Source organism: Cucumis melo, chromosome 5, assembly GCF_025177605.1.
Source record: "Cucumis melo cultivar AY chromosome 5, USDA_Cmelo_AY_1.0, whole genome shotgun sequence".
Classification (NCBI taxonomy): domain Eukaryota; kingdom Viridiplantae; phylum Streptophyta; class Magnoliopsida; order Cucurbitales; family Cucurbitaceae; genus Cucumis; species Cucumis melo.
In genome coordinates, this window is record NC_066861.1 from 24,608,213 (window position 1) to 24,633,156 (window position 24,944).

Consider the following 24,944-nt stretch of genomic DNA (forward strand, 5'->3'; position numbering starts at 1 on the left):
TGCTAAGTGGATAAAGAAAAGAAAAAAAACAAGCACGAAGTACTCTATGGCTAACCATATTCTCCTCTTCACCCTCATCTCCATCTTTCAATTAGGAGTCATCTCCTCCCACCCTATCCCTAATCAAGGTAAAAGTCCTCTTTCTTTATTTACTAAATTTCCTACTAGTGATTTAACATGTTTCAGATTACGAGACGTACTCCCGACTAATTTTTCCTCCCTAATTAATTAATATTGACTTTCACTTTATGAATCTTTTTTGAGTCCACAAGTGCGAGGGAGATTTAATAGAATTTGGAACGTTTTCTATTTTCAGATACTAGTTACATGAAGTTTGTACATGAGGCAAGTGAGTTACAAGAAAGTGAAGAATATGATTACATAATAATAGGAGGAGGAACAGCAGGATGTCCATTAGCTGCAACATTATCATCTAAATTTTCAGTTCTCCTTCTTGAAAGAGGCAATGACCCTAACAAATATCCCTCAGTGTTAAATGAACAAGGCCTATTGAATGCTTTTGTTGCAGAAGATGATGGCCAAAATCCCTTCCAACATTTCATCTCTGAGGATGGTGTAGAGAACTTAAGAGGACGTGTTCTCGGCGGTGGTAGCATGATCAATGCCGGTTTTTACTCGAGGGGTCATCGTGAGTTCTTTGAAACTGCGGGTGTGGATTGGGACATGGAATTGGTGGAGAAGGCTTATGAATGGGTTGAAGAAACGGTGGTATCGAAGCCAAGTTTGAGTCCTTGGCAAGCTGCTTTTAGAAGTGCATTATTGGAAGGTGGTGTTGGCCATGATAATGGGTTTGATTTGAAGCACCTTGTAGGGACTAAAACTGGAGGGTCTATCTTTGATAACAAAGGAAACAGACATGGAGCTGTAGAACTTCTCAACAAAGGTGAACCTGAAAACTTTAAAGTTGCAACTCAGGCCACAGTCCAAAGAATCATCTTCACTGGTTAGTTCCTCAAAAATCTTTGGTTTAGATTTGATGTTGGTTAATGAAGTTTTGAAAATAAACTATTTGATTTCTAAACTTTTGCATGCATGATTTTATTGAAACTACTTACAAATATAGTAAAATATCATTGTCTAACAGTAATATGCTCTGACAATGATATTTTGTTATATATTTAAAAGCATATATTTCAATTTATTTTGTTATACTTGAAAACATATATCACAACAAAATTTATTGGAAAATGTTCTAACGGTAAAAATGAAAGATATTTGAAGAAGTTACCGCTTTGTGACTAACAATTTTACACTATGAGAAATTTATATCAAAGGGTTATTACGTGAAACACAAATATATAAATAATAGTTAAACGAAACAATAACATTATTTTTTTTCACTATTCTAAATTCATAGGTTTATCAGCAAGTGGGGTTTCTTATTCTGATTCAAAAGGAAAGTTGCATACAGCATTCATTCGTAAAAAAGGAGAGATCATACTAAGTGCAGGAGCCATTGGAAGTCCTCAACTTCTCCTGCTAAGTGGTGTTGGCCCAAAATCTCAACTTAAATCATTAAAACTACCTGTCGTCCTCGATCAACCACATGTCGGCGAATTCATGTCCGATAATCCCCGTTTCACTCCGACCATCGTTCTTCCATTCCAAGTAGTTGCTTCATCTGCACAAGTAGTTGGAACATTAGACAACAATATCCACTTGCAAGCCTTTGCTAGCCCTTTACCATTTTTCGCTCCACCATCGTTTAGCCTTCTTCCTCCTCAATCCACTTCCATTGTCCCTAGCTTAGCCATTTTTGTCGGTAAATTCTCTGATGTTTATTCTGAAGGCTCACTCCGTTTGAATTCCTCCATTGATGTGAAGGAGAGTCCCATTGTTAGATTCAATTATTATTCACATCCTGATGATCTTGCTCGATGTGTTAGAGGAGTAAGAAAAGTAGGGGATTTGCTTAGAACTCCAACCATGGAAAAGATTAAGACTCAAGATTTAGAAGGTAATAAAAGATTTCAGTTTTTGGGGCTTTCTTTGCCAGAAAATTTGTTGAATGATAGTGCTGTTGAAGAATATTGTCAGAAGACAGTGACTACTTATTGGCATTATCATGGAGGATGTTTGGTCGGAAAAGTGGTTGATGATAACCACAAAGTGATCGGAATTGAAAATTTACGTGTAGTTGATGGCTCCACTTTCTCTGTCTCACCGGGAACTAATCCTATGGCCACCCTCATGATGCTCGGCCGGTGAGTTTATTAAATATAGTCTTAATTTTGGAATAATTTTCTTATCTTTATGTCAATTTTCACTAATTTTTTTTCTTTCGTACATTACAAGTTTACTCCTTGGATTTTTATTACTTATTTATCTTTTTAATTAATGATCTTGTTTCAGTAAACTAAAAAATTTGAAAAAAATATTTTGCAGGTATGTTGGCCTGAAGGTACTGCAACAAAGATCAAGTTAAAGAGTGCAAACTAAGACAGACCATTTTGTGTAGCATTTTTTGTTGTGCCCCGTGTATCTTCTCTCTTTAATATATTATCATTATTATTGTTATTGTTATTTTACTATTAATGAAAATGAAAATGTACTTTTTTTTCTTAAATTCAACAAAGTTGGGGTTGATAATTGTTCTATATTTTCTTATGACTTATTGTTAGAATTAAAAAATTCGTTTTTATTTTTTTTAGTATTTCTCGGTTTCTAAAATTGTCCGAAATATATACAAACTATACTAAAATTTTAGATTCTATTACTAATAGATAGAAATGCATCGTTTTCTATTAATAATATCTATTGAAATTATTAGATATCTATTACAATCTATCAATAAAAATTTTGAAAATTTAATATAATTTATGAATATTTTAAACAGTTTTGTCAAATACACCCATTTTTCTCCAAAAACTATATATAAAATGAGTTGATTTCATTTTTTAGAAAATATAAGAAAATTACAAAGAAAAATCTTGAAATGACTTTCTGTTTTTTTTTTCTTTCATTTCTTCTATATTTAAAAATATTTTTAGGGTTTACCATTAGAACCATGCACGTTTCTAATAACTAACCATTGCTAATTACTAAAAGTTAAAAAGATAGAGAATCAATGATCTAATGTAAATGTTATTAGATAATGTAAGTAATGAATCATTAATTTTTATAAATATAACAAAAATATCAAAATATGAGTAATAAAATTAAAAAAATTTGTGAAACTAATCATTTTTTAAAAAAAAAAACAGTGTAGGTTTGTCATTCCTTTCCATATTCTTTCTTTTCTTCTTCTACAATTTTTTTAAATTTTATTTAAAATCATGATCTTTGTTTTTCATCAATCATAAACCTTGAATGATTTTTTTTTCAAAGTGTTATTTAGTTCAAGATCGTGTACCAAATATAAAAAGGTTTTGATACACAGTCTTAAACAAAAATAGTTAGATATTAATATATGATCGTTTAGATTTGACTACATTATCGTGTAACCTAATTTAAACGTACGAGATAGTGTACCAAATATAAAAGATCTTAAAAAAAATTGTTGGGATATATATTGGTACACGATTGTTTAGATTTTGGTACACAATCATGAAGTTTAATCTAAACGATCATGTATCAAATATAAAATAATCTACAAGATTGTGTACCAAGGTACACAATTTAAGAAAACAACTGTTGGAATATTATTTGGTACACGATCCTGAAAAAAATTGATTGAGATTTTGGTATACGATCATTTAGATTTTGGTACCAAAGATTACATGTGTTTGTGAACATGTGAGTTTTTTTTTAGTATAAATATTTGGTTGGTTTGTTACATATTTTAAAACATCCCTTAATCAATCATTCACTATTTATGATAGGTTTTGTATACAGAAACTAATAAAATAAATAAATAGAGAGATGGAAAATAAAAATAGAAAAAGTAGTTCTAAAAAAGAACAAAAGAATATTGGGCACTACCATAATTTCAAATTCTGACCTCCAAATTTAATTTCCAGTGATTGAGAAAAAAAAATCAAACACAAGATAGCTTAAAATGAAAACAATATTTCTAAAAACAAAAAATAAAAAAAATCTTGAAGATTAAGAAAAGCAAAATAATGGAAATTAAGAGCGTGAAATTATTAGAGGAAAAAGAATAAAAAAGTAAATATACAAATGAGACCAAAAACTCTTAAATGTTAAAAGAGAAATTGCAACAATGGTACATCTTAAATCTCTATGAATATGAATTAAACCAATAAAACTTTTAAAAGGGTAAAGATTATAGCATTACATTTTTAAAAGTAGAAATTAAACTCTTGAATGCATAAGAAGTGAAAAGATCACTTGAATATTATTAAGTAAAAGTTTTGTAAATAACACAGCTGTTAAAAATAAATTTTAGAATTAATCAATGATAGATAGGGATACATTTCTATCAATATCTATTAGAAGCATATCAGTATTTTTAAACATTTATCATCGATAAATTCTAAAATTTTGTTATATTTTATAAATATTTTAGTTTATTTAATCTACGAAAATAGAAGTGCAAAGAATGAATACTAATTAAAAGGCAAGAAAAGCACTTTTCAATTGCCTTTGAAGTGTATGTTGTCTTTGAGAAAAGGTATTAGAGTCATGATCCATGTGATAATTATATGGCCATATGGGTAAAATCTCGGAATGTCCAAACAAAGAAGTGAGGAGTTTATAAGAGAGATAGTTGTATGTGGTTACTTGGAGATACATGGTGTTAAGTTTTATCAAAGTAGTAGGTTGTTTCGGAAAGGGGGATTAGATTTAGATAAGAGAATATAGTGGTAGATAACCAATTTGAGGAAAGCATCAATTACACTTTGTTTTAGGGAAAAGACTATTGGGAGTAATCCCATGTATACTCCATAATAAACCCTAAAAGAAAATGAACCTACGAGCAGTCACAAGTATATGGTAAATGAAGCCAAATGAACTTATAGGCTATATCATTAATAATAATAAACATAGTAGCAAACAACCATGTAAACAATCAATAATAAACAATACCTCATATCCAATGAAAAACATATACAAAATTTAATTTGTATTAATTGCATTCAGATCAAGACTTAAGTTAGGTTGAAAGTCTAATTTTCAAGCACCTAATTAAACAATTATTTGGTTTAATTCTAAGTCGATTAGACCAATATCAAATCGATCTAAATAGATCAAGGAGTTAACCTAACTCATTGCAATTTAGGTACAACCCAACCAAACAAATTGCAGATAAATCGAAAGCATAAATTAAAAATTTCACAAGCTTATCCAACAATATGAATTATAATCAATAAAAAGAATCAAAATCTGTCAATACAATGAAATTAAGGGAAACCTCTAGAGATCCAAGCTATAATATAATACCTTAGCCCCTTGTTAACAAACCGAATATGATGGGGAGAAGTTAAAGTGAATTACATATCCAAAAGAGAGAACAGAAACTAAAGGGAAAACGATTTAGGAATGACTAGAGTTGGAGATGAAAAGACCAAGGCAGTGGAGGAAGGTTTTATAATATTTTTGATAGCGTCACTATGCTAGTGGAACTCGTACGCGTATCAATCTCATAGCGTCACAATGCTGCGTGCTTGGCATGAAAACAACCACTTTTGCCTTTGCAGGGGTACGCACAGCACCATGAGACTGCAGTGATGCTGTCAAGGCAGTGGCAAATCCTATTACTTCTTTCATGCATCGTCACCTTGATTGATGTAATTTGGTGCTAATTTCGCTCATTTAAACTCAAGTTCTAGGATTACTCTGAATTCTACCTTTGTGCGCTCAAATCCTACAAAATATTCAAACATAAATATAAATTCATATAACAATTTCGAATGAAGGAAAATTGAACAGCAAGTTTTTTTTTACAAAAAATACATTGCAGGTGGATACCCCTTAACACTATCATCATCTCCGTTTCATTGATATATCAAAGATCAGTACAGTAAGCTAGGAAAGATGAAAAGGACTAGAGGTAAGCCCAAGCAAACCCTAGAAAATTAAACAAAAGCATGAATGTTTAAATTAAAGCAATAGATGAGGCCGAATAGTTTGCCGTGAAAGCTTTTAGATCTACTTGACCACAATCTCATGAACGCTTATATATCTTTCCAGACAACCGCTGTAATCTTTTCTTTAATAGATTGAACAGCAAGTATATACTCTCACTACCGATTGACTTTACTTTTAATTCTAGAAACAAAATTGGAAAAGAGAAACAAGCAAAGATATGCTAAACGTTTACACTCAAATTGTCTGTCTCTTCCAAAATTATCGATACAATAAGAAATATAAGAAAAAAAGAAATAGAGTTGTGATAAACTATATAGGCGATGACAACGGTAGCACTATTAATTAATTAGGACTAATATAATTTGGTGAGTTTTTTTTTTTTCAAACCAAAACATTTTGTTTTGGGTAAAAACTTTCTTAATTTTTTGTGGTTGGTTTTCCCAAGGCCATTATTAGCGTCGCTTTCTCTCCTCCTTTCGATTCACCTACCAACCCTCATTTCTTTAATAAGACCTTGCACTCGAGGCCATAGTTTTCATCATTTACAGAGAACATTAACTTGGCCTACCTTCAAGTTCTGTACAAAGCCACAAATATTAGCATATTTATTTCTTATTAGACTCCGACCGATAGACTTTATAGACTTCTACTTGATATATATTCTTAGTCTTAAGCTGAATTTAAAATTTTACTGTAATTATAAATCATATTGTATATTGTATTTCATCATATTATATATTGTGTTATTTACCATTATATAAACTATGTCCGAAAGGGAATTTCGGAAGTTAGAAATTACAAGAAAAAAAAAAAAAGAAAAAAAGAAAACTAGAGAAAAGACAGCAAATTTCCTCGTGAATAGCATCGAAAATTTGGGTAAGGGCCAATTGTGTTGATGTGTTGCAACTATGTGGCACATGTTTTATGGAGAGGCCAAACTTCCACGAGAGATGTTTTTCTGTTGTTGGAAAACTTAAACATCGTATTAGCCCGAGGAAAAAATTAAGAAAGGAAAAGTCATTCAACTGACCACCACAACACATTGGATAATTCTTCCTTCACTTAGTTTAATCCCAACCATTATCGTGGTCGTCGATAGATAATAGATAGAGAATTGAAGGAGAAACCGTGGAAGAGAAAGATCAAAACACGAAAAAAGAGGGATTGAATTATGAATAAAGATAAAAGGTTAATATTTATTAATAAACATAAGCCGTTGTTTCGACTGTTACTATATATTCTCAAATTGGTTAATATTTATTAATATATATATATATATATATATATATATATATATATAATTAATATTTATTAATAAATACAAGAAGTTGGTTTTCGTTATTTTTTTGTCTTAACCTAAAATAACTGCATGTGGACTTTGTAGGCCGAGTGGTATATTTATTTATGTGGAAGCCGGAACTTAGGGTAATCATGCAAAAAAGATTATGTATTGAGAAAGTCTTTTACGAAGTACTCAATTTGTGTGGTGTTGAACACCATGTTACTACATTGTGAGTTATTTGTTTGAGAAGATATGTGCAAGTTAAGAGAGCCTAACGTTGAAGGTTATTATAAGAAGTTTCTCACAAGAGGAGCCTGTACATTGATATACAAGGATAAAGCATGAAACATATGATCGAGGGGGAGCCCTAGATAGAATTCATTGTTCACAGATCAAGTCGTTTAGGGAGAGCTTAAACGTTTATCTTACGAAAGTCATATAATTCAAAATAGTTGATTCTTGATAAGTTACATCTTCTTCAATCTTTATAAATGATATTTTCAATCGGACTAAAGGGTTCTCCAAATATAGGTGTAATTACACTGAACTGGGTCACTTATGTGCTGTTGTTCTATTCTGCCTCTGCCTTTTCGTATTGTTACTCATGTTGTTACTTTAGTTATCAACTTCTATGTCAAGTAATTAACGGTGATTTATTTTTGAGATTTGGTGATATGAATAGAGTTAATTTGATTTCTTGAAAATTAGAGGGACGATTAATGAAAGGTTTGGATGCTTAATTCCATGGAATTTTTGAGTGCACTCACATATTAATTGAATTAAGCTTTTATTTGCGGAGGATTAAAATTTTAGAACATTGTTAATGTAATGCCTTAAATTTTATGGACATTTGAAGTGAAGTAGGAAAGAAAAAAAAACAATAAAATAAATACAATAAATATGGGAGAAAGGGGTGATAAGATGATCTAACCCTCTTAGGTGGGTGGAGATAATAAATTAGGAGAGAGAAAATTGATGAAAGAGAAGTAAAATTGAATAACATAATGATGTATGCAATGGTGAATAAAGAGAAAAGTTAATGAGGAGAAATACACATGCTTCGTAAGAAAGGCAAATTATCATTGATCCAGATTTTGGCCATTAATGATTTGTACCTTGGCGTTGATACAGATTGTTTTGAGAGAAAAGTACTTCTCAAGAAATTTAATTTAGTTGAAATCTTTTGATAAGAATGATTTAAAATACACTTTAAAAATTATAATTTAAAATATACTTTAAAAGTTAATGTTTAAATTGAACACTTGAAAATGGCATAAAAAACATACCGACCTACTCATAGTAGTTGATACAAGAAAAATAAGTTAAAATTTGAAAAAACAAACTCAAAGAGCAACGGTGTAAAGAAAATCAAAGTTTTATTTTGAAGATGTTGATGGACAAAATGGCATGAGCTCTTAATTTTCTTTAGGAGATCAAAGACTCAAATCTCACACTCCGTGATTGTGTTAATTGATATATTTTTTCTTAAAAATGTGTTAACAAATATTAATTTAAACACATATATATATATATATATATATATATATATATATATATATAAACTAAATAGAGATTTGATTAACTATAATGTGTTGATTTTTGGTAAATAATTAAAGGTAGATAAATGTATTAATCCAACAGCTATCTAAGATATAATATTCTAAAAGTTTTCATCGACACCTAAATATTTTACAGTTAAATGAATTGTCTTTAAAAATTAGTCGAATTATGCAAAAAACCTAAATTGGGCACACAAAAATTAAAAGAAATGGACCAAATCGTAGCTTGCAATTAAATTACGTCTCTGTAATTCTATATCTATATATATATACCAACAGTTTGCAAACTAGAAAGGAACAAGTATCCCCACATATACATCTTTGGAAAAGCATGGAGCATTCATTGGCAACCTTTCTCCTTCTTCTCATCCTAATCTCTATTGAATTCATCTCTTCACACGCCATCCCTAATCAAGGCAAAAACCCCTCTCTCTATATCTTTCTTTTGCTAAATTTGTATGTTTAATTTATTGATTTTGACTGTTGTATATTTTGTAACCTTTCCTTTTCTAGATATTAGCTACATGAAATTTGTACACAATGCCAATGATCAACCAATACAAGAAAAATATGACTACATAGTAATAGGAGGAGGAACAACAGGCTGTCCATTAGCTACAACTTTATCATCAAAATTCTCAGTCCTCCTTCTTGAAAGAGGTAGTGACCCCAACACATATCCCTTTGTGTTGAATGAAGAAACTCTATCCTACGTTTTTATTCTAGAAGATGATGGCCAAAATCCCATCCAACGTTTTGTCTCTGAGGATGGTGTCGAGAACATACGAGGGCGAGTTCTTGGCGGCGGAAGCATGGTCAATGCTGGGTTCTACTCGAGGGGACATCGGGAGTTTTTTGAAACTGCAGGCGTGGATTGGGAAATGGAATTGGTTGAGAAGGCTTACGAATGGGTTGAAGAAACTTTGGTGTCTAGGCCAAATTTAAGTGCTTGGCAAGTTGCTTTTAGAAATACATTGTTGGAAGGTGGTGTTGTCCCTGATAATGGGTTTGATTTGAGGCATCTTATGGGCACTAAAACTGGAGGTTCAATCTTTGATAACAAAGGAAATAGACATGGAGCTGTAGAGCTTCTCAATAAGGCTAATCCTAAAAATCTTAAGGTTGTCATTCAAGCCACAGTTCAAAGAATCATCTTCAATGGTTAGTGGCTAACAAGCGAAATTTGGTTAAATTTTATTTTTTGGTTAATTAATGATTTTTTTGAAAATGGTTTCTAACTTTAAAAAAAAGATGGGTTTTTTTTTAATATTGATATTGGAGAAAAGAAATGATATTTTGGTCCATTTTAGTATGAGTAGGAAGGTAAAATATAATTTTTTTCAAAAATTAATCTTTTAGTACTCAAATATAATTTTGAAGAATAACATGTATTCGATTCTTGTCAAACCTTTGTCATGTTATTATATAAAACTAAAACTAAAAAATAGTTTCATGTACTTTAGAAAATTTTGAGACTAAAACCATATATTTTTAAGAACTAAAAGTAGACTGGTTTTAAAAAACTCAAAAAACTAAAATAATATTTTTTAAAGAACTTAAAGATCAAAACTCACTGGTCCATAAACTAATAAAGTAGTTTGCAGAGAATAAAAAGTATATAGTTTTTAGGAAAATGGTGATGATCCAGTCTACGTGTCTCCAAAACTAAAATAATAAGCAGAAATTTCACACAAGTTTTCGATCCTTTTTTTTTTCCTAAGGTTTCTCTACTTTCAACATACAGGTTTATCAGCGGTAGGAGTTTTATATTCAGATTCAAAAGGAAAGTTACACACGGCATTAATTCATAAAAAAGGAGAAATACTTTTAAGTGCAGGAGCTATTGGAAGTCCTCAACTTCTCCTTTTAAGTGGGATTGGCCCAAAATCTTATCTTTCATCTTTAAAACTACATGTCGTTCACCACCAACCCCATGTCGGCCAATTCATGACCGACAATCCCCGTTTTAGTCGCTCCATTGTTTTTCCATTCCAGTTACTTGCTTCATCAGCGCAAGTGGTTGGAACATTAGAAAAAAACATCCATTTACAATCATTGGCCAGCCCTTTACCATTTTACCCTTTACCATCTTATGGTCTTCTTCCTCCTCAGTCCACTTCCATCACTCCAAGCTTAGTTGTTTTTGTTGGCAAATTCTCTAATGTTAGTTCTAAAGGGTGGCTTCATTTGAATAATTCTTCCACTGATTCGAAGGAGAGTCCTATTGTTAGATTCAATTATTATTCACAGCATGATGATCTTAGTCGATGTGTTAGAGGAGTGAGGAAAGTGGAGGATTTGCTTAAGACACAAACGATGGAAAGGTTTAAGACACAAGATTTGGAGGGTAATAAAGGATTTCAATTTATGGGACTTCCAATGCCTGAAAATTTGTGGAATGATAGCTCTGTTGAAGAGTATTGCAAAAATACGGTGGCTACTTATTGGCATTATCATGGAGGATGTTTGGTTGGAAAAGTTGTGGATGATAATTATAAAGTTATTGGAATTAAAAATTTGCGTGTTGTTGATGGCTCCACTTTCTCAGACTCGCCGGGAACTAATCCTATGGCCACCCTTATGATGTTAGGCCGGTGAGTTTATTTATTTATTCAGTTTTTTACTAGAAATGATATATGGGGTTTGATTCGGTTTGGTTTGGTTTTTGGTTTTATATATAATATAAACTGTTTGCATTTTGAATCTTGATACCTGTTTATTAGAAGCATTTATCCAGTAAACACAATTTATGCTTTATAGTTGAACTTAGTTCTTTTTTTCTTTTGCATTATCTTTTATTTCCATGAACTTACCACAAGTTCTAACTTGTTTTGCAGATATGTTGGCCTTAAAGTACTGCAACAAAGATCAAGTTAAGAGCGTAGATGAAGAAAGACCACAAAATATATATAATAAAGGATGAGAGATTTAAACCATAGGCCTTCCCTTACTAACATAATTGTGCATGTATCTTGTTTTTATTCATTTCACAATTATATGTCTTTTATTTAGATGATATAAGATTCAATTTACTTTTACCCATATTGCTTAAATGATTGGGTCCAATAATCATTTGTCATTGTTATTGGAGCATATGGTCCTGAATCCCGGCCTGTTTTAGTCAGTTAACCATTTAAGATGTTTAGTAATTGTTCTTTTTCTTTTACATTATATTTTTTAATTAATCATTTTTGTAGTTTCTATGTTTCTATTTTCAGTCATTTATAAAATTTATGTGCAAAATTTAGATTAAAAAAGTTTTTCTTTAATTAAATTAGAAAGATCTTGTTTCCTAATCCCATATTATTTCTAACTTTGGATGAAAATATCAATATTTTATTATAAAAAAATTAATTTAAATAACAAAACTGTTAAAAATATTTATAAATATAGTAAAATTTTGGAATCTAACAATAATAGATACTAATGAAACCATGATGGTCAATAATAAAATACAATATAAAATTTTGATTTATTTTATAAATATTTTAGTTACTTAATTGGTGCAGATAATTACTTTTTTTCAAATAAACTAGAATAACATATAAACTCATTAATATCTACTGCAAAGAAATTAATGACTTGAACTAACACTCTTAAATTCATTGACCAAAAGGCTGAAACGTCCCCACAATTCAATGCTAACTAGCCAAAAAATAGTAGTACATACCCAATTCATTAATTGAGTCCTAATTAAATGATTTATTAGTTTACTTTGTGGACTCTTAAATGTTATTTTTGTGGGTGATGGGATGGATTTCGGTGTCCAGATTTAGACAAAAATTAAAAATTGTATCCACTACTATAAACTAGTTTTAGTGGCAAGATCTGTCAAATGAATAGTGAATATACGAGTTTCGCTGGCAGTGCGATCAAAGAGTTAACCGGGGTTGGAAGATTATTTGATTGCTATGAAATTAAATTGCATAAAATAATTAAAGCAGGAGATAAGAGTTATGAATTCAAGTGAGAAATCCTAGCTTGTAAGAATGGAGCTTTCCCTCCCCTCTTCAAAATATTTGTTCATCAAATTCTCATGGCCAAACTTATTTCATTGCTTACTTTTGTCCTACATGACAAATTTGTCCAATTTGAAAGCATGCATATATTAGAACTATCCTAAATAAACACATTAAGATTTAGGCATAGTTAGATGGAATGTCTAACTTTTTCAAATATGAAGCATCCACTTATAAAGTTCTCTTGTATTTAAACAGCAAGACATGACATTATGTGTACTTCTATCATTAAAATTAGAAACCTTATCAACAATTTTAGAGCATATGAATGCAAGAAAATTATTAATAGTCCACAATAATACTGCTTTTAATGTAAAAATCTCATTTCGATATCCATCATAACAAGGTACATCATCATTCCATTGTATTTTCAAATCATCTATTAAAGGAGCTAAATACACATCTATATTGTACCTGAGTTGATTTGGTCAAGAAATTAACATTGTTAACATCATAAATTTACGTCTCATACATAACCATGTTGGGAGATTGTATGTTGTCAATATCGCAGGCCAACAACTTTATTTACTATTCATCTCACTATGAGGATTAATTCCATCAGTAGATAAAACAAGACGAAGGTTTCTTTTCTCACTTCCAAAATCAGGCCATAAATGATCAACCAATTTCCAAGATGGACTGTCAGCTGGATGGCGTAAGTTTCCATCAACCAATCTTTCGTTTGCATGCCATGTTAAATTCTTCGAATGTATTTGATTATTGAACATCATTTGAAATCGTGGAATTGGTGGAAAATACCAAACAACTTTAGCAGACACTCCTTTTTGTACTTCAGACGAGTTTTTACGCTTCTTCCACCTCGGCTCATTACAATGAGGACAATTAGATATATCAGCAAATTCTCATCTGTATAGGCAACAGTCATTAGGACACGCATGAATCTTCTCATACGTCATTCCTAAATTAACTAAAACTTTTTTTGCATCGTACGTCGATGTTGGCAATTCGTTATTTTCAGGTAGTATACTTTTCAACAGACTCAACAGCTCTGTAAAGCTAGTACCGCTCCACTCGAATTTTGCTTTTAAGTGATACAATTTGACTAGTGTACCCAACTTGGTCAAGTTTTCACAGCCTGGATATAAAGGTTTTTCAGCATCTGTAAGTAATTTTTAAAATTTTTGGGGATCATCTACACTATTTTGTGGTGCCTCTTCCACCATTTCAACCATATTGTCATCAACATTATCATCCAGGAAACACATCAGGAACTAAATTTGTTGGACAATACTTAGTAAGGTTTTCGCCATGTCAAATCCAATTGTCATACCTTTGGTTAATACCATTGATTAATAAGTGGTTTCTAACTTCATTAGTATTAAGTGTTTTGCAATTTTCACAACTAATACATAGCATGACATAGAAGTTCTACCACTTGAATGTTTTTGTGCAAACTCAATAAAACGATCAACACATTCTTCATATTCCTTAGATAATCTATCTTTTATCATCCACGACTTATCCATTGTGTAATAACCTAATTATATGAAATTAATTATACAAATCACCTTAACAAAATGGAAAAAAAATCAAATAACAAAGTATCTGAGTGACTATTATAACTGTATGATAATCATTTAATGTATCACCAAAGTAAGCATCATGATTAACTCAAGCTACTCTAAGCATATCAAGCAATGAGATGAAACATATTATACCAACGAGATTACTTACAAATAAAAAGACGTAAATACAAAAACACAAACAAACCAAACTCTTAATTGGTAAAAGAAAACATAAAAATGAAAAGAGAAAAAACATTCAATCTTCTCTAAACTGAATTGAATACAAAAATATTAAAATAATAAATAACTGTATATACAAAGTTGAGACAATTCATTCTTTTTTTTTAAAAAAACTGAAATGCATGAGATAAAAAGAAGAAACAAAAACTATCTATGAAAGTCACTCAAAGATCTTAAGACAACTTACTTGCTCTCAATCAAAATTAATTCCTAAATTTTCATAGACAAATCAATTTAGACATTTCATTACAATTACATTTGAAATCCATTCATGGATTAATTCTCAAATATGTGATGACCTTTTCAATTTTTCAATAGTCGATTTTACATAATTAAATAGTAGAATATATAAATACATGTAGATTTTCATAGAAAATTCTAATGTACATCACTGACCTCTATATATGGTTTTGACATTTGAATGTTCTAATTAATACCAATTTAACATCACATAGGAAAAATATTACATCAAATCTACCACCAAACAATGAAACAAGGGACTTTCATCCCTAAGTTAAGATACTCTTCAAGTAACTAAAATTAAATATATGAGAGATTCATATTATAAATCCTAAAGTAACTATTTATAATCTTACGATAAAATATGCAAAATAACTAATTAAACATTGATTAACCTAAATTATCTGCTAACTATTAATTAGTATATTGATTATCTAATAATATATGTTTAAAGTCACGGAGGTTTAACTTGAAACAAACAAACAAAACATGAAAATTATTAAAAGTTGAACACAGAAAAAGAAACATAAGTGGCTTTGATATTGATATTTTCTCTATTTAGGGGTATTTACATTGACGAGACAAACCAAATAATTCATAATTAACAAATTTCTTTAAACTATCATATCAATAACAACTTCTTTCATCTAATGTCCCCTTCGAAGTTGGACTATATAGATGAACAATATTGGATAAAGAAAAATATGAAGGATATGCCAGTGGTCTTGTAAAGATGTAAAGATATCAGCGAGTTGGCTAGAGCGCACCGGTAGTAATTTAATTCTAATACTAAAACCAACTAAAGAATCTCATCTTGTTTCTTTAATATCCAATTTAAAACTAATGGAAAGTATAATACCATTTTCTTGCAGCCTTTTTGTTGTTTGATTAAATATCATAGGTGCATATAAGTTAAAATTTTAAATTGGTTCTTGAACATATCAATCCAAATGTTGATCTTTTTAGACTTTTGAATGAAGAAGTAGAAGAAGAAGAAGAAGAAGAAAATGACTTCCCTTTTCTTTACTTGTATCTTGTTCCTTTCAATGTATCATAGAGGAAGAAAATTTGGTTTGTAATTGCTTGAAGCTCGTCGTCAACAAAATAAAGATTGAAATCATCACTTTATAGTTTCCTAAAATTGATGCAACTTACAGATCACAAAAACAAAAAGGTTGAAGGCAGGGCACCTTAGTATTTACTCTGCTGCCTTGCCACCTCAAGTCAAGAAACTTTCTTGCGAACCAAAATCCTTATGGAAGAACCAAGACAATGTCATTTTAGTTTTAAAAGGGGGCAAGTGGGTTGAAACAGTGAAGAAGAGTACCTTGGGGAGAATGGTGAAAACAAATGGAATATTTAATGCAATTTCCAATTGAGCGGCAAAAGAATTGATATATAGGAAACTTTTCGGTCGACGGCGAACGGTTGAGCGACAGAAGAATAAAAATATCATGAATATTCTGGTTGATGGCAGCGGAGTTGAGCGGCAAAAGAATTAAAAAAGAACTTTCCGTTGGCGGCGAGGGGTTGAATAGTAGAAGAATTGTAAAATCAACAAAGTTTTCAGTTGACGATGGCGGATTGAACGACAATTAAATAGAAAAATTGAGAAAAGTTTCGGAAACTTCTACTTACCGATGACAACTGTGAAAAAAGTTTCAAAATTAGGTTTTTTTATAAATTCAATTCTTGATGGGCAAGGCCCATCAAATTAAGCCCATCAAAATATAAATGATATAATTTAATTAATTAATATAGTAATATAAATTATTCATTACTATTGATTTTAATTAATTATTTAAATATTAATATATTGTTTAGAACTAACACTAATCTTGACTATATAGTATAAATTATTACTACCGATGCCTTCAACTTTTTTTATATTTTAATTGATTAAATAACTAATAGATATAACAATAAATTAAATAATTTTAAATTTAATTAATGGCTACACCATTTAGTCTTTTGTATTTAATGAGTTTTCTTAAATAAATTTTAAATGTAAATGGATTTATTAATTTAATATTAGGAAAAAAAAACTTGTTCAAGTTATGTACCTAACCATTTGACTTTACTTTAAAAAAGAAATTAGAAATTAATAAGAAAAATGATAAAATTAAAGCAGTGTTAATTTAATTTGGGAATAGAGTGAAAGAGATAAAAATGATGAATATCGTGTTTTAGTCCGTTAATGAGGGCCCGAATTTTGTGGTTAGTGAAAAATATTTTTTCTTCATGGGCATTGTCAATCAAGCTATTGTTTTCTTGATGGGCCTTGCCCATGATCTTATTGTAAACCCAAAATTATAATTCTTTTTCAACGCCCATCAAGATATCATGTTTCTTGATGGACCTTGGCCATCGTTTTCTTTTATGTCCATCAAGAAACCCGATCAATCAAGAAAATTCTAAACCCATGAAGAAATCCAAAACAAATATATTAATTTTTTTCGATGACGGCCATTGCAAATCAAGAAAATTCATCCCTTGATGGATCTTGTCCATCAAGAAAACCTAGCTATCTGGATGGGAATCCGTCAACTAATATATTATCCATGATGTTTATTATCCATCGAGAAATAGTTTTCTTGACGTTTGCGGACTATCAACGAAACTAAGGGGACTTTACCCATCAAGGAAATTAATAATCCACATTTTTTACGAATTTTCGTATTTCTTTAACAAAATATGGGAACTTTTCTTGACGTACATGACCGTCAAATAAACATTGTATTAAAAAAAAATATTTTTCTTGATGGTCCTTTGCCATGACTATCAAGAAATCAAATTTTGCGTGCATCAAGAAAGATCAAATTTGTAGTAGTGACAATACCCAATCTGGCTCTAATACCACAATTGTTGAGATTGAAAGCACACAAAACAATTTCCACTTGCAGTGCATTATTATTACTCATCAAAACAGGTAAATAAGTGAACAAAAATAATCTAAAAATAGAAACCCACTTTAGCTACAAACCAGCAAGTGGAAACGGAAAAATGAAATCGCAATATCCCTAAATAATAGGAATTATTCTAACTAAACAAAAAAGAAAACCTTTCATATTAGCTTACAAATAACTTATAATATATATTCATCCATGTCTATACATTTATTGAGATTTATAGTTAGATGTACGTATATATATTTTTATATTTACAATAGTTAGTCAGATCATTATATCAATTACAGCTCAATTTGAATCTATCTTTTTTTAAAGGATAATTTATATTTATAAATATGTATGTATATATATACATATATATTATCAAAATAGGCATGTTCCATTAATCATCAAGTAAAATGGTTAAAGAATGAATTACAATGTTAATCGATAACGTTATTGGTCATATCAAATAAGACCTAAACTTTAAGATTAAATGTACTTTCATCTATCCATTTAAACTTTTGAAGGAATCGATGATTTAATATGGTTATTATAAGAGTATATATATAGTCCAGAGAGATCATTTGTTCAAGCTGTTGCAATTACAATTTTAAATGATATAAGAAAGCTTAAGCATTTAGGGTATAACCGATGATTTAAGAAAGATCTACTAAGAAGTTTTTATCTAAGACTCCATGATATATGTGTTCTCATTCAACAACGACGTTATTTTCATGACTTTTGAGTTTGACCCAATGCAATCAAAAAATCAAATGATGATTCAGTTGAGATGTTATCGTGAAAGTCACAAATTTGACAAAACGGGTTCCATGGTAACAAGGGGCCATTGACTAATAAAATTAAGTGAATCTCCATCTCATCTCTATTTCCCTTTGAGTTCACGTAATTATGCAATCAAAGAAACGTGTTGGCAACGTTATTGAAAGATTAGAGGTGCATGTGAATATTTCGAACACGATACTATAAATTTCTTCTTTTCGATAGAACCAAATATACATTTTTCGTAAAAAAAAAATGAATAACTATCACATTTTTGGGTCTTTATATATCATTATTACATATTATTATCATTGTTGTCATTGTCGCCAGGAATATAAAATTGCATCATGTATATAAAATCTGAACTTTGTTTAATTTTCAATTAATATTTAATTCTTCATTTCCATTACTGTTTTTCAAAATAATTATTAAATTAAAATAAATCACCAATTGATTGCTTGGGTTCTTTTAAAAAAATATAATAAAACGACAAAATATTTATCCTGTATAAAATAATTCTGAAAATGGAAAAAGCCCACAGACCCACCACTGTGAAAAATACAAAAAATGTTCCATCAACCACGCGTGCGTAATATATTTGATACACGGTCGTTTAGATTTAGCTTTTGTTTGGTACACAATTGTTTACATTTGGTTGTTTAGATTTTTCTCCAATTTATTTTTTAAATTATATCATTTAATTTGGTTACATTTAATTTGGTTATGTTTAAATTTAGTTACACGACCGTTTAGATTTAATTGTTTAGATTTGGACCCAAATCTAAACGATTTTTTTCAAAATTTGGTACACGATCGTTTAGATTTGGCTAAACGATTTTTTTTTTAATTCTTTTGCTATACGATTATTTATTTTTTGTTTAGAAGATCAGTTATTTTTTCAAGATTCTTTAGTACACGATAGTTTTTTTTTTGTTAAACATTTTTTTAAATTCTTTTCTACACGATCCTTTAGATTTGTCTACACAATGTTTTTTTTACATGATATCGTTTACATTTTGCTACTCCAATCTAAATGATTTTTTTTTTCAAGATTCTTTAGACATGATCTTTTAGATTTTGCTATTTTTTATACACAATCATTTAGATTTTGTTACTCAAATTTAAACGACATAAAAAAATGAGGAAAAGAAGAAAGACGATGGAAAGAAATCACAGCGGAAAAAAAAAACAGAAGAGGAAAAGAAGAAAGACGATGAAAAGATTAAACAACATGGAAAAAGAATAGGAAAAGAAGAAAGACGATGAATAGAGATTACAGTGAAAAGAAAGAAGAAAAAAAGAAGAAAGACGATAAAAGAAATCTCATTGAGAAGGAAGACGATGAAAGAAATCGCAACGAGGAGTAGAAGAAAGATAGAAAGGCAAACTTGAAATATTTAAAAAATAGCTAACTTTATGAGCTTTGTTATTTAGACCGTAAATAATTTGGTGTTTTGTTACATTTATGAAAATTAACCTAATAATAACTTATTATTATCTTTGAAAAATTAAATTAAAATAAGAGAAATTAAAAAAAAAATGACAAATTTGATAAAATATAACAAAATCTCACCTTCTACAAAATGAGACTTTATTAAATCTTCTATCATGTTGACATTTCGATTATTTGCCTATTTGCCTATTTACCCTCTAAATTATTTTAGCTATTGAAGTCTTGACGAGAGGCTTCTTAATATTATTTTTATATCACTAATAAGCATTTTATCACTGTGGATCAATACATACTAATGTATTCAAAATGTGTTACTCAACATGTTGTTTTAATATATCTTTTTAACAAGTAGAACACATGAGTTACTCATTGAGAATGATAAAAACAATTTTTCATAAATCATTTTGTAATACTTATATCACTAATATTCTTTTCTATTACCGTTATCTTAGGTTTCTAAAGGAAGAGGGAAACATAAATGTTTAAAGGTTAACAAGAAGAATGACAAAATTAAATCACTAGTAGAAAAATGGCCTACGATGACAGTTAAATGCTGTCATTAAAAGCTTTCGTGACAGTTTTTTGCAGTCATTGATGCAGCAGTCATGAAAAGTATTTTATGACAGTTCTCCAAAACTGTCACGAAATGTGGTTTTTCATGACATATAATAAATGTCACGAATTTAATATCTTATGACAGAGTATAACTGTCATTATTTATTTTCGATGACAGTTAATAACTATCATTGTTTATATTTTATGACATCGAATAACTGTCATTGTTTACATTTTATGACAACGAATAACTGTCATTGTTAATATTGTATGACAGATATTAAATGTTATTATTTATCTTTTATGACACTTATTAACTGTCATCATTTCACTTTCCATGACATTAGTTAACTGTCAATAAAACTTTTTCGATGACAGTTTTTTTTTTACATTTAAATGTCATAATTTTGTTTTTAGTCATTGTTTTTCTTGGACTATTTTTATTGAATCCTGTTTTTCACGTTGCCCTGCCATTACACATATCATTACACAGACCAATACAATCACATATGGAAAGAAACAGTGGACACTTTAATATAAAAAAACATACACTTTATAATATCGCTTTAAGTGTTGGTACATATATACATATATGGTTTGTTACAAACAAGCTATTTAAATAACTACATTTAAACCAGAAATTTTCCTACCAAACCTACAAAAATGGCTATACATCAATGAATTGCTGCAAATATGACTTCACTACTCCAATGGATTCTGGCAAAACGTAGTAAGAAAATAAAAGGAAACAAATTTGATTCAACAATACAACACATTCACTTCAACAACACAATACACATTCACTTCAACAACAGAGCACATACACACTTCAACAATAGTAAGTTCTAAGCTTGGCAGTAAATTATTCTTTTCTATAACTTCTAAGCTTGATATTGGAAATGTAGAGGGTATTCAAATGGAAAGCCTTACATATACCGGTCACAAAATTATGCTACTGTTTAAGTACACAATGCACAATTTTCACAAAAGTATTATGCAACAGAGACTCGATCGGGTTTTCTAATCATCAAGAGTAAACCTAAAAATAAACTAAGAATAACAATAAATTTAAAAAGTCAAAACAAAAGTGTCATTCATTCCTTGCTAGCCACTTCAAGTTGAAAATATAACACAAATAGTTTTAATTTTATAGCTTCTTCAAAGTCTTCTTTCTCAACAACCTTTACACTATGAGGCAATAAGACTAAACTACATTATGAGGCAATAAAACTCACTACAAGAAATTCCATTTTCCGTGGCGCATAGAAAGCGTCACTGAAGATTGATAACGCGTCGCTAATAGTTTTAGCGACGAAAAGGCCTTCGTCACTAGGACTGTCACAGATTTCGTGTCGGTTAAAGTTTTAGCGACGCAAGCGTTCGCGCCGCAAAAGATGAACTTTTAGTGACGTTTGTGCGTTACTAAAGGCTTACTTTTAGTAACATAATTTGTGTCACTATTTATTTTCTATAGTGACGTCTTGAACATGTCACTAAAGTTGATGTTTTAGTGACAAATTATATTGTTGCTGAAGGTTACTTTGTGACCGTTATAAATAGCTTTTGCGACGTATTGAAGTGTGCCACTAAAAAGTCGTATAATTTTTTTTTTTTATAAAAATCAATGCTTTTGCGACGTTATTCAAAGCGCCAGTAAAAGAATTTTATTACATAAAAAAATAATATCTGATTGATTAATTATATAAACCTGTTATAAGATGTCAAACATAATAATTTTAAAAACTTATCACTAAGCAACATACAATAACACCAACTTCATCACAAGAAATATATATAAAAAAACTTCAATATCTTCATAAATAGTTCTAAGTAATGTTAACATAAGTTATAAGCACTAAGTTACATCTAGTTAGTTCCAAACTATAACCAAGAAGTTACACCTACAAACCAAAAGTATTGTGCACAACAAAAAATTTCTACTTGGACCAAAAGTATGTGCATAACAAAAAATTATAAGATACGAACCAAACTCTTGTCATATTCATCAAAAGTCCATTGTGCGTCAAATCTGAAAAACGATATAACAACATAAATAAGTAAACATATAAGCAAAAAATGAAACTTAGGCACTTTAAATATAATATACTCAAATGGATAAAACTCAAACTTTATAAAAAAAAATGAGAAGGAAGGGGGACATGTCTAAAGCAACCAATTCTTTACCATCAAACTCAAAAAAACGACTTCAAAGCATTATGACACTAGTCAAACAGACGAAACCCAAACATTCTAAAATAATTGGGGGGGGGGGGGGGCAAGTCTACATCAAATGACCAAAATCATCACAAGAATGAATGTATCATATTCGCACATGCTACTCTAATCCAACACTTTGTATCAAACTAATTAAGTTGAAAGAATGAGGGGGGGCATGTCTAAAGCAAAAATGAAACTTAGGCACTTTAAATATGTCATACTCAAATGGATAAACTCAAACTTTCTAAAAAAGAACAAGAAGGATGGGGGACATGTCTAAAGCAACCAATTCATTACAATTAAACTCAATAAATGGCTTCAAAGCGTCATGACACTAATCAAATGGATGAAAACCAAACATTCTAAAACAATGAGAGCGAGGGGGGGGGGGGGGGGCAAGTCTATATCAAATGACCAAATCATCACAAGAATGCATCAAATGACCAAAATCATCACAAGAATGAATGTATCATAGTCGAAAGCAACAAATTCAGGACCATATTTATATGACTACCATAACTGCAGGATAATCATATCAATTCACAATATACCATGTTTCTATATACTACTCTAATCCGACACTTCATATCAAACTAATTAAGTTGAAAAAATTACCTGTTGACTATCATTTGATTGTTCTGAACTTCGTTCCATGTTGGAGGTAGCTTCTTGACAGGATAATCTTCTTAAAATTGCTTCGATTGTAGCTTGTTGCGAATTAACTATACTTTGCAAGTGAGCAATCTGTGCATTTGCTTCTTTTGTGTTGTGTTGAATTGTTTCATTTCTAGCATTCTTGGGTCTTGGTCCCCAACCTTGTCCTTTCACATGCCCCGATCGCTTACCCAATACCCGATCACATATTTCCCTTTCTAGAAGAGGTTCACTTCCTTCTTGTGATGAAGTTGTTTTTAATTCCACCCTCCCATCCTACACCATAATTACATAATAGTATCAATCCATTATAGGTTAAGAAAAATTTTAACAATGAACATACAACTTTACTTACATATTTCTCTTTTGCCTCATTCACCCACCCATTCTTCTCATTGGAATGCGTGAGTTGAAATAATTCAATCTCACTTACTTCCTTACCATCTTCTTTCTACACGTGACAACCAAAATTATAAATATAAAAAGTATATATAACTACAATACAAAAATAAATGTTGTACCATTTTCTGCTTATGGCGTAAAAATGTTGAAGTTCCACCTCGATGGGTGAATGGAAGTTTAGATCGTGCCTTAGAATTTGCTTCAGATCTACTCTTAAAATCTTCTCATTCCCATCGATCAAATAAACGAGCCCAATCCGAATCTCGTGCCACTCGTTTGTCACGGTGTTTTCGTGCTTCAGCTGGAGAGTCATACTTTTTGTGGCTTTTGTGTAGTGAACAACGAAAGTCTCTATACAACACGCTCATTTCATGTTCAAGACAATCTTGTACCAAAGGTTCATTTAAGTCTAGAATGAAGTAATTCTAGCATTAAGAAATAAAACAAATTAGTATATATTTGGTCTAGAATAAATTACATAGTATTTCCTTAAAACTAAACTTAAATAGCTTACCGAAAGTCTATCTACTATCTCCCTTTTCACCTCTTTCGATACATCTGACCAATGCTCGCATTCAAGTGGTACTATCGCTCATACCTCTTTTCCAATTTGAGAGTTTAACTTGGAGGAGTCCTTACAAATTGGTTTTCTATCTTCAAAGTCAATCCTAATTCGAATGGGACCATTTGCTTGGACATATTTCTCAAGTCCAACCCCTCTAGTTGCTCCTCGGCCTTTTGTTTTTGTACTAGAACCTACATAAGAAATATTAATATAAATACATCTAATGTTGTATGAAAACTAGAAGATTTAACATAGAAATGAATACATACTTTGAATGTCTGAATCTATGGACACCACTTCTTGCTCACCAATACTATTTTGATTAGAATTGTTTGCTTCGTTCATATTTGAAGATGACCTACTACGATTTCCCGGTCTAAAATTTCTTGACGACATCCTACAAAATGTTTTGATGCATAAATATAACTATAAACATTAAAGTAAGTGAACAAACCATAGTTAGTTATGTATAACCTTGGCGTAGTATGACTAAAAGTTAGTAGCTATCACAATCTTCGTCACTCATTGACTCATCGCTAGAATTATTTG

The 24,944-nt window shown here is 30.3% G+C and overlaps 2 protein-coding genes across 2 annotated transcripts; both read left to right on the forward strand.

Annotated features, from left to right (window-relative positions):
* LOC103493073 ((R)-mandelonitrile lyase 1-like) lies at positions 1-2,620 on the forward strand. Its single transcript, XM_008453700.3, has 4 exons — positions 1-128; positions 317-964; positions 1,379-2,225; positions 2,407-2,620. The coding sequence occupies exons 1-4, from the start codon at positions 47-49 to the stop codon at positions 2,444-2,446; spliced, it is 1,617 nt and encodes a 538-aa protein (XP_008451922.1). The 5' UTR covers positions 1-46; the 3' UTR covers positions 2,447-2,620.
* A 6,432-nt stretch (positions 2,621-9,052) lies between these two features.
* Positions 9,053-12,074, forward strand: LOC103493064 ((R)-mandelonitrile lyase 3-like). Its single transcript, XM_008453691.3, has 4 exons — positions 9,053-9,269; positions 9,367-10,014; positions 10,598-11,447; positions 11,691-12,074. Exons 1-4 carry the CDS (start codon positions 9,185-9,187, stop codon positions 11,728-11,730), a joined length of 1,623 nt encoding a protein of 540 aa, XP_008451913.1. The 5' UTR covers positions 9,053-9,184; the 3' UTR covers positions 11,731-12,074.
* The last annotated feature ends 12,870 nt before the right edge of the window (positions 12,075-24,944 follow it).

Bases quoted from the DNA above. Each gene is read 5' to 3' on its own strand.
- LOC103493073 (XM_008453700.3), top strand. From the start codon at position 47: ATGGCTAACCATATTCTCCTCTTCACCCTCATCTCCATCTTTCAATTA. The intron at 965-1,378 runs GTTAGTTCCTCA...CTAAATTCATAG, and splicing joins CCAAAGAATCATCTTCACTG to GTTTATCAGCAAGTGGGGTT. The intron at 2,226-2,406 runs GTGAGTTTATTA...AATATTTTGCAG, and splicing joins ACCCTCATGATGCTCGGCCG to GTATGTTGGCCTGAAGGTAC.
- LOC103493064 (XM_008453691.3), top strand. From the start codon at position 9,185: ATGGAGCATTCATTGGCAACCTTTCTCCTTCTTCTCATCCTAATCTCT. The intron at 9,270-9,366 runs GCAAAAACCCCT...TTCCTTTTCTAG, and splicing joins ACACGCCATCCCTAATCAAG to ATATTAGCTACATGAAATTT. The intron at 10,015-10,597 runs GTTAGTGGCTAA...TTCAACATACAG, and splicing joins TCAAAGAATCATCTTCAATG to GTTTATCAGCGGTAGGAGTT.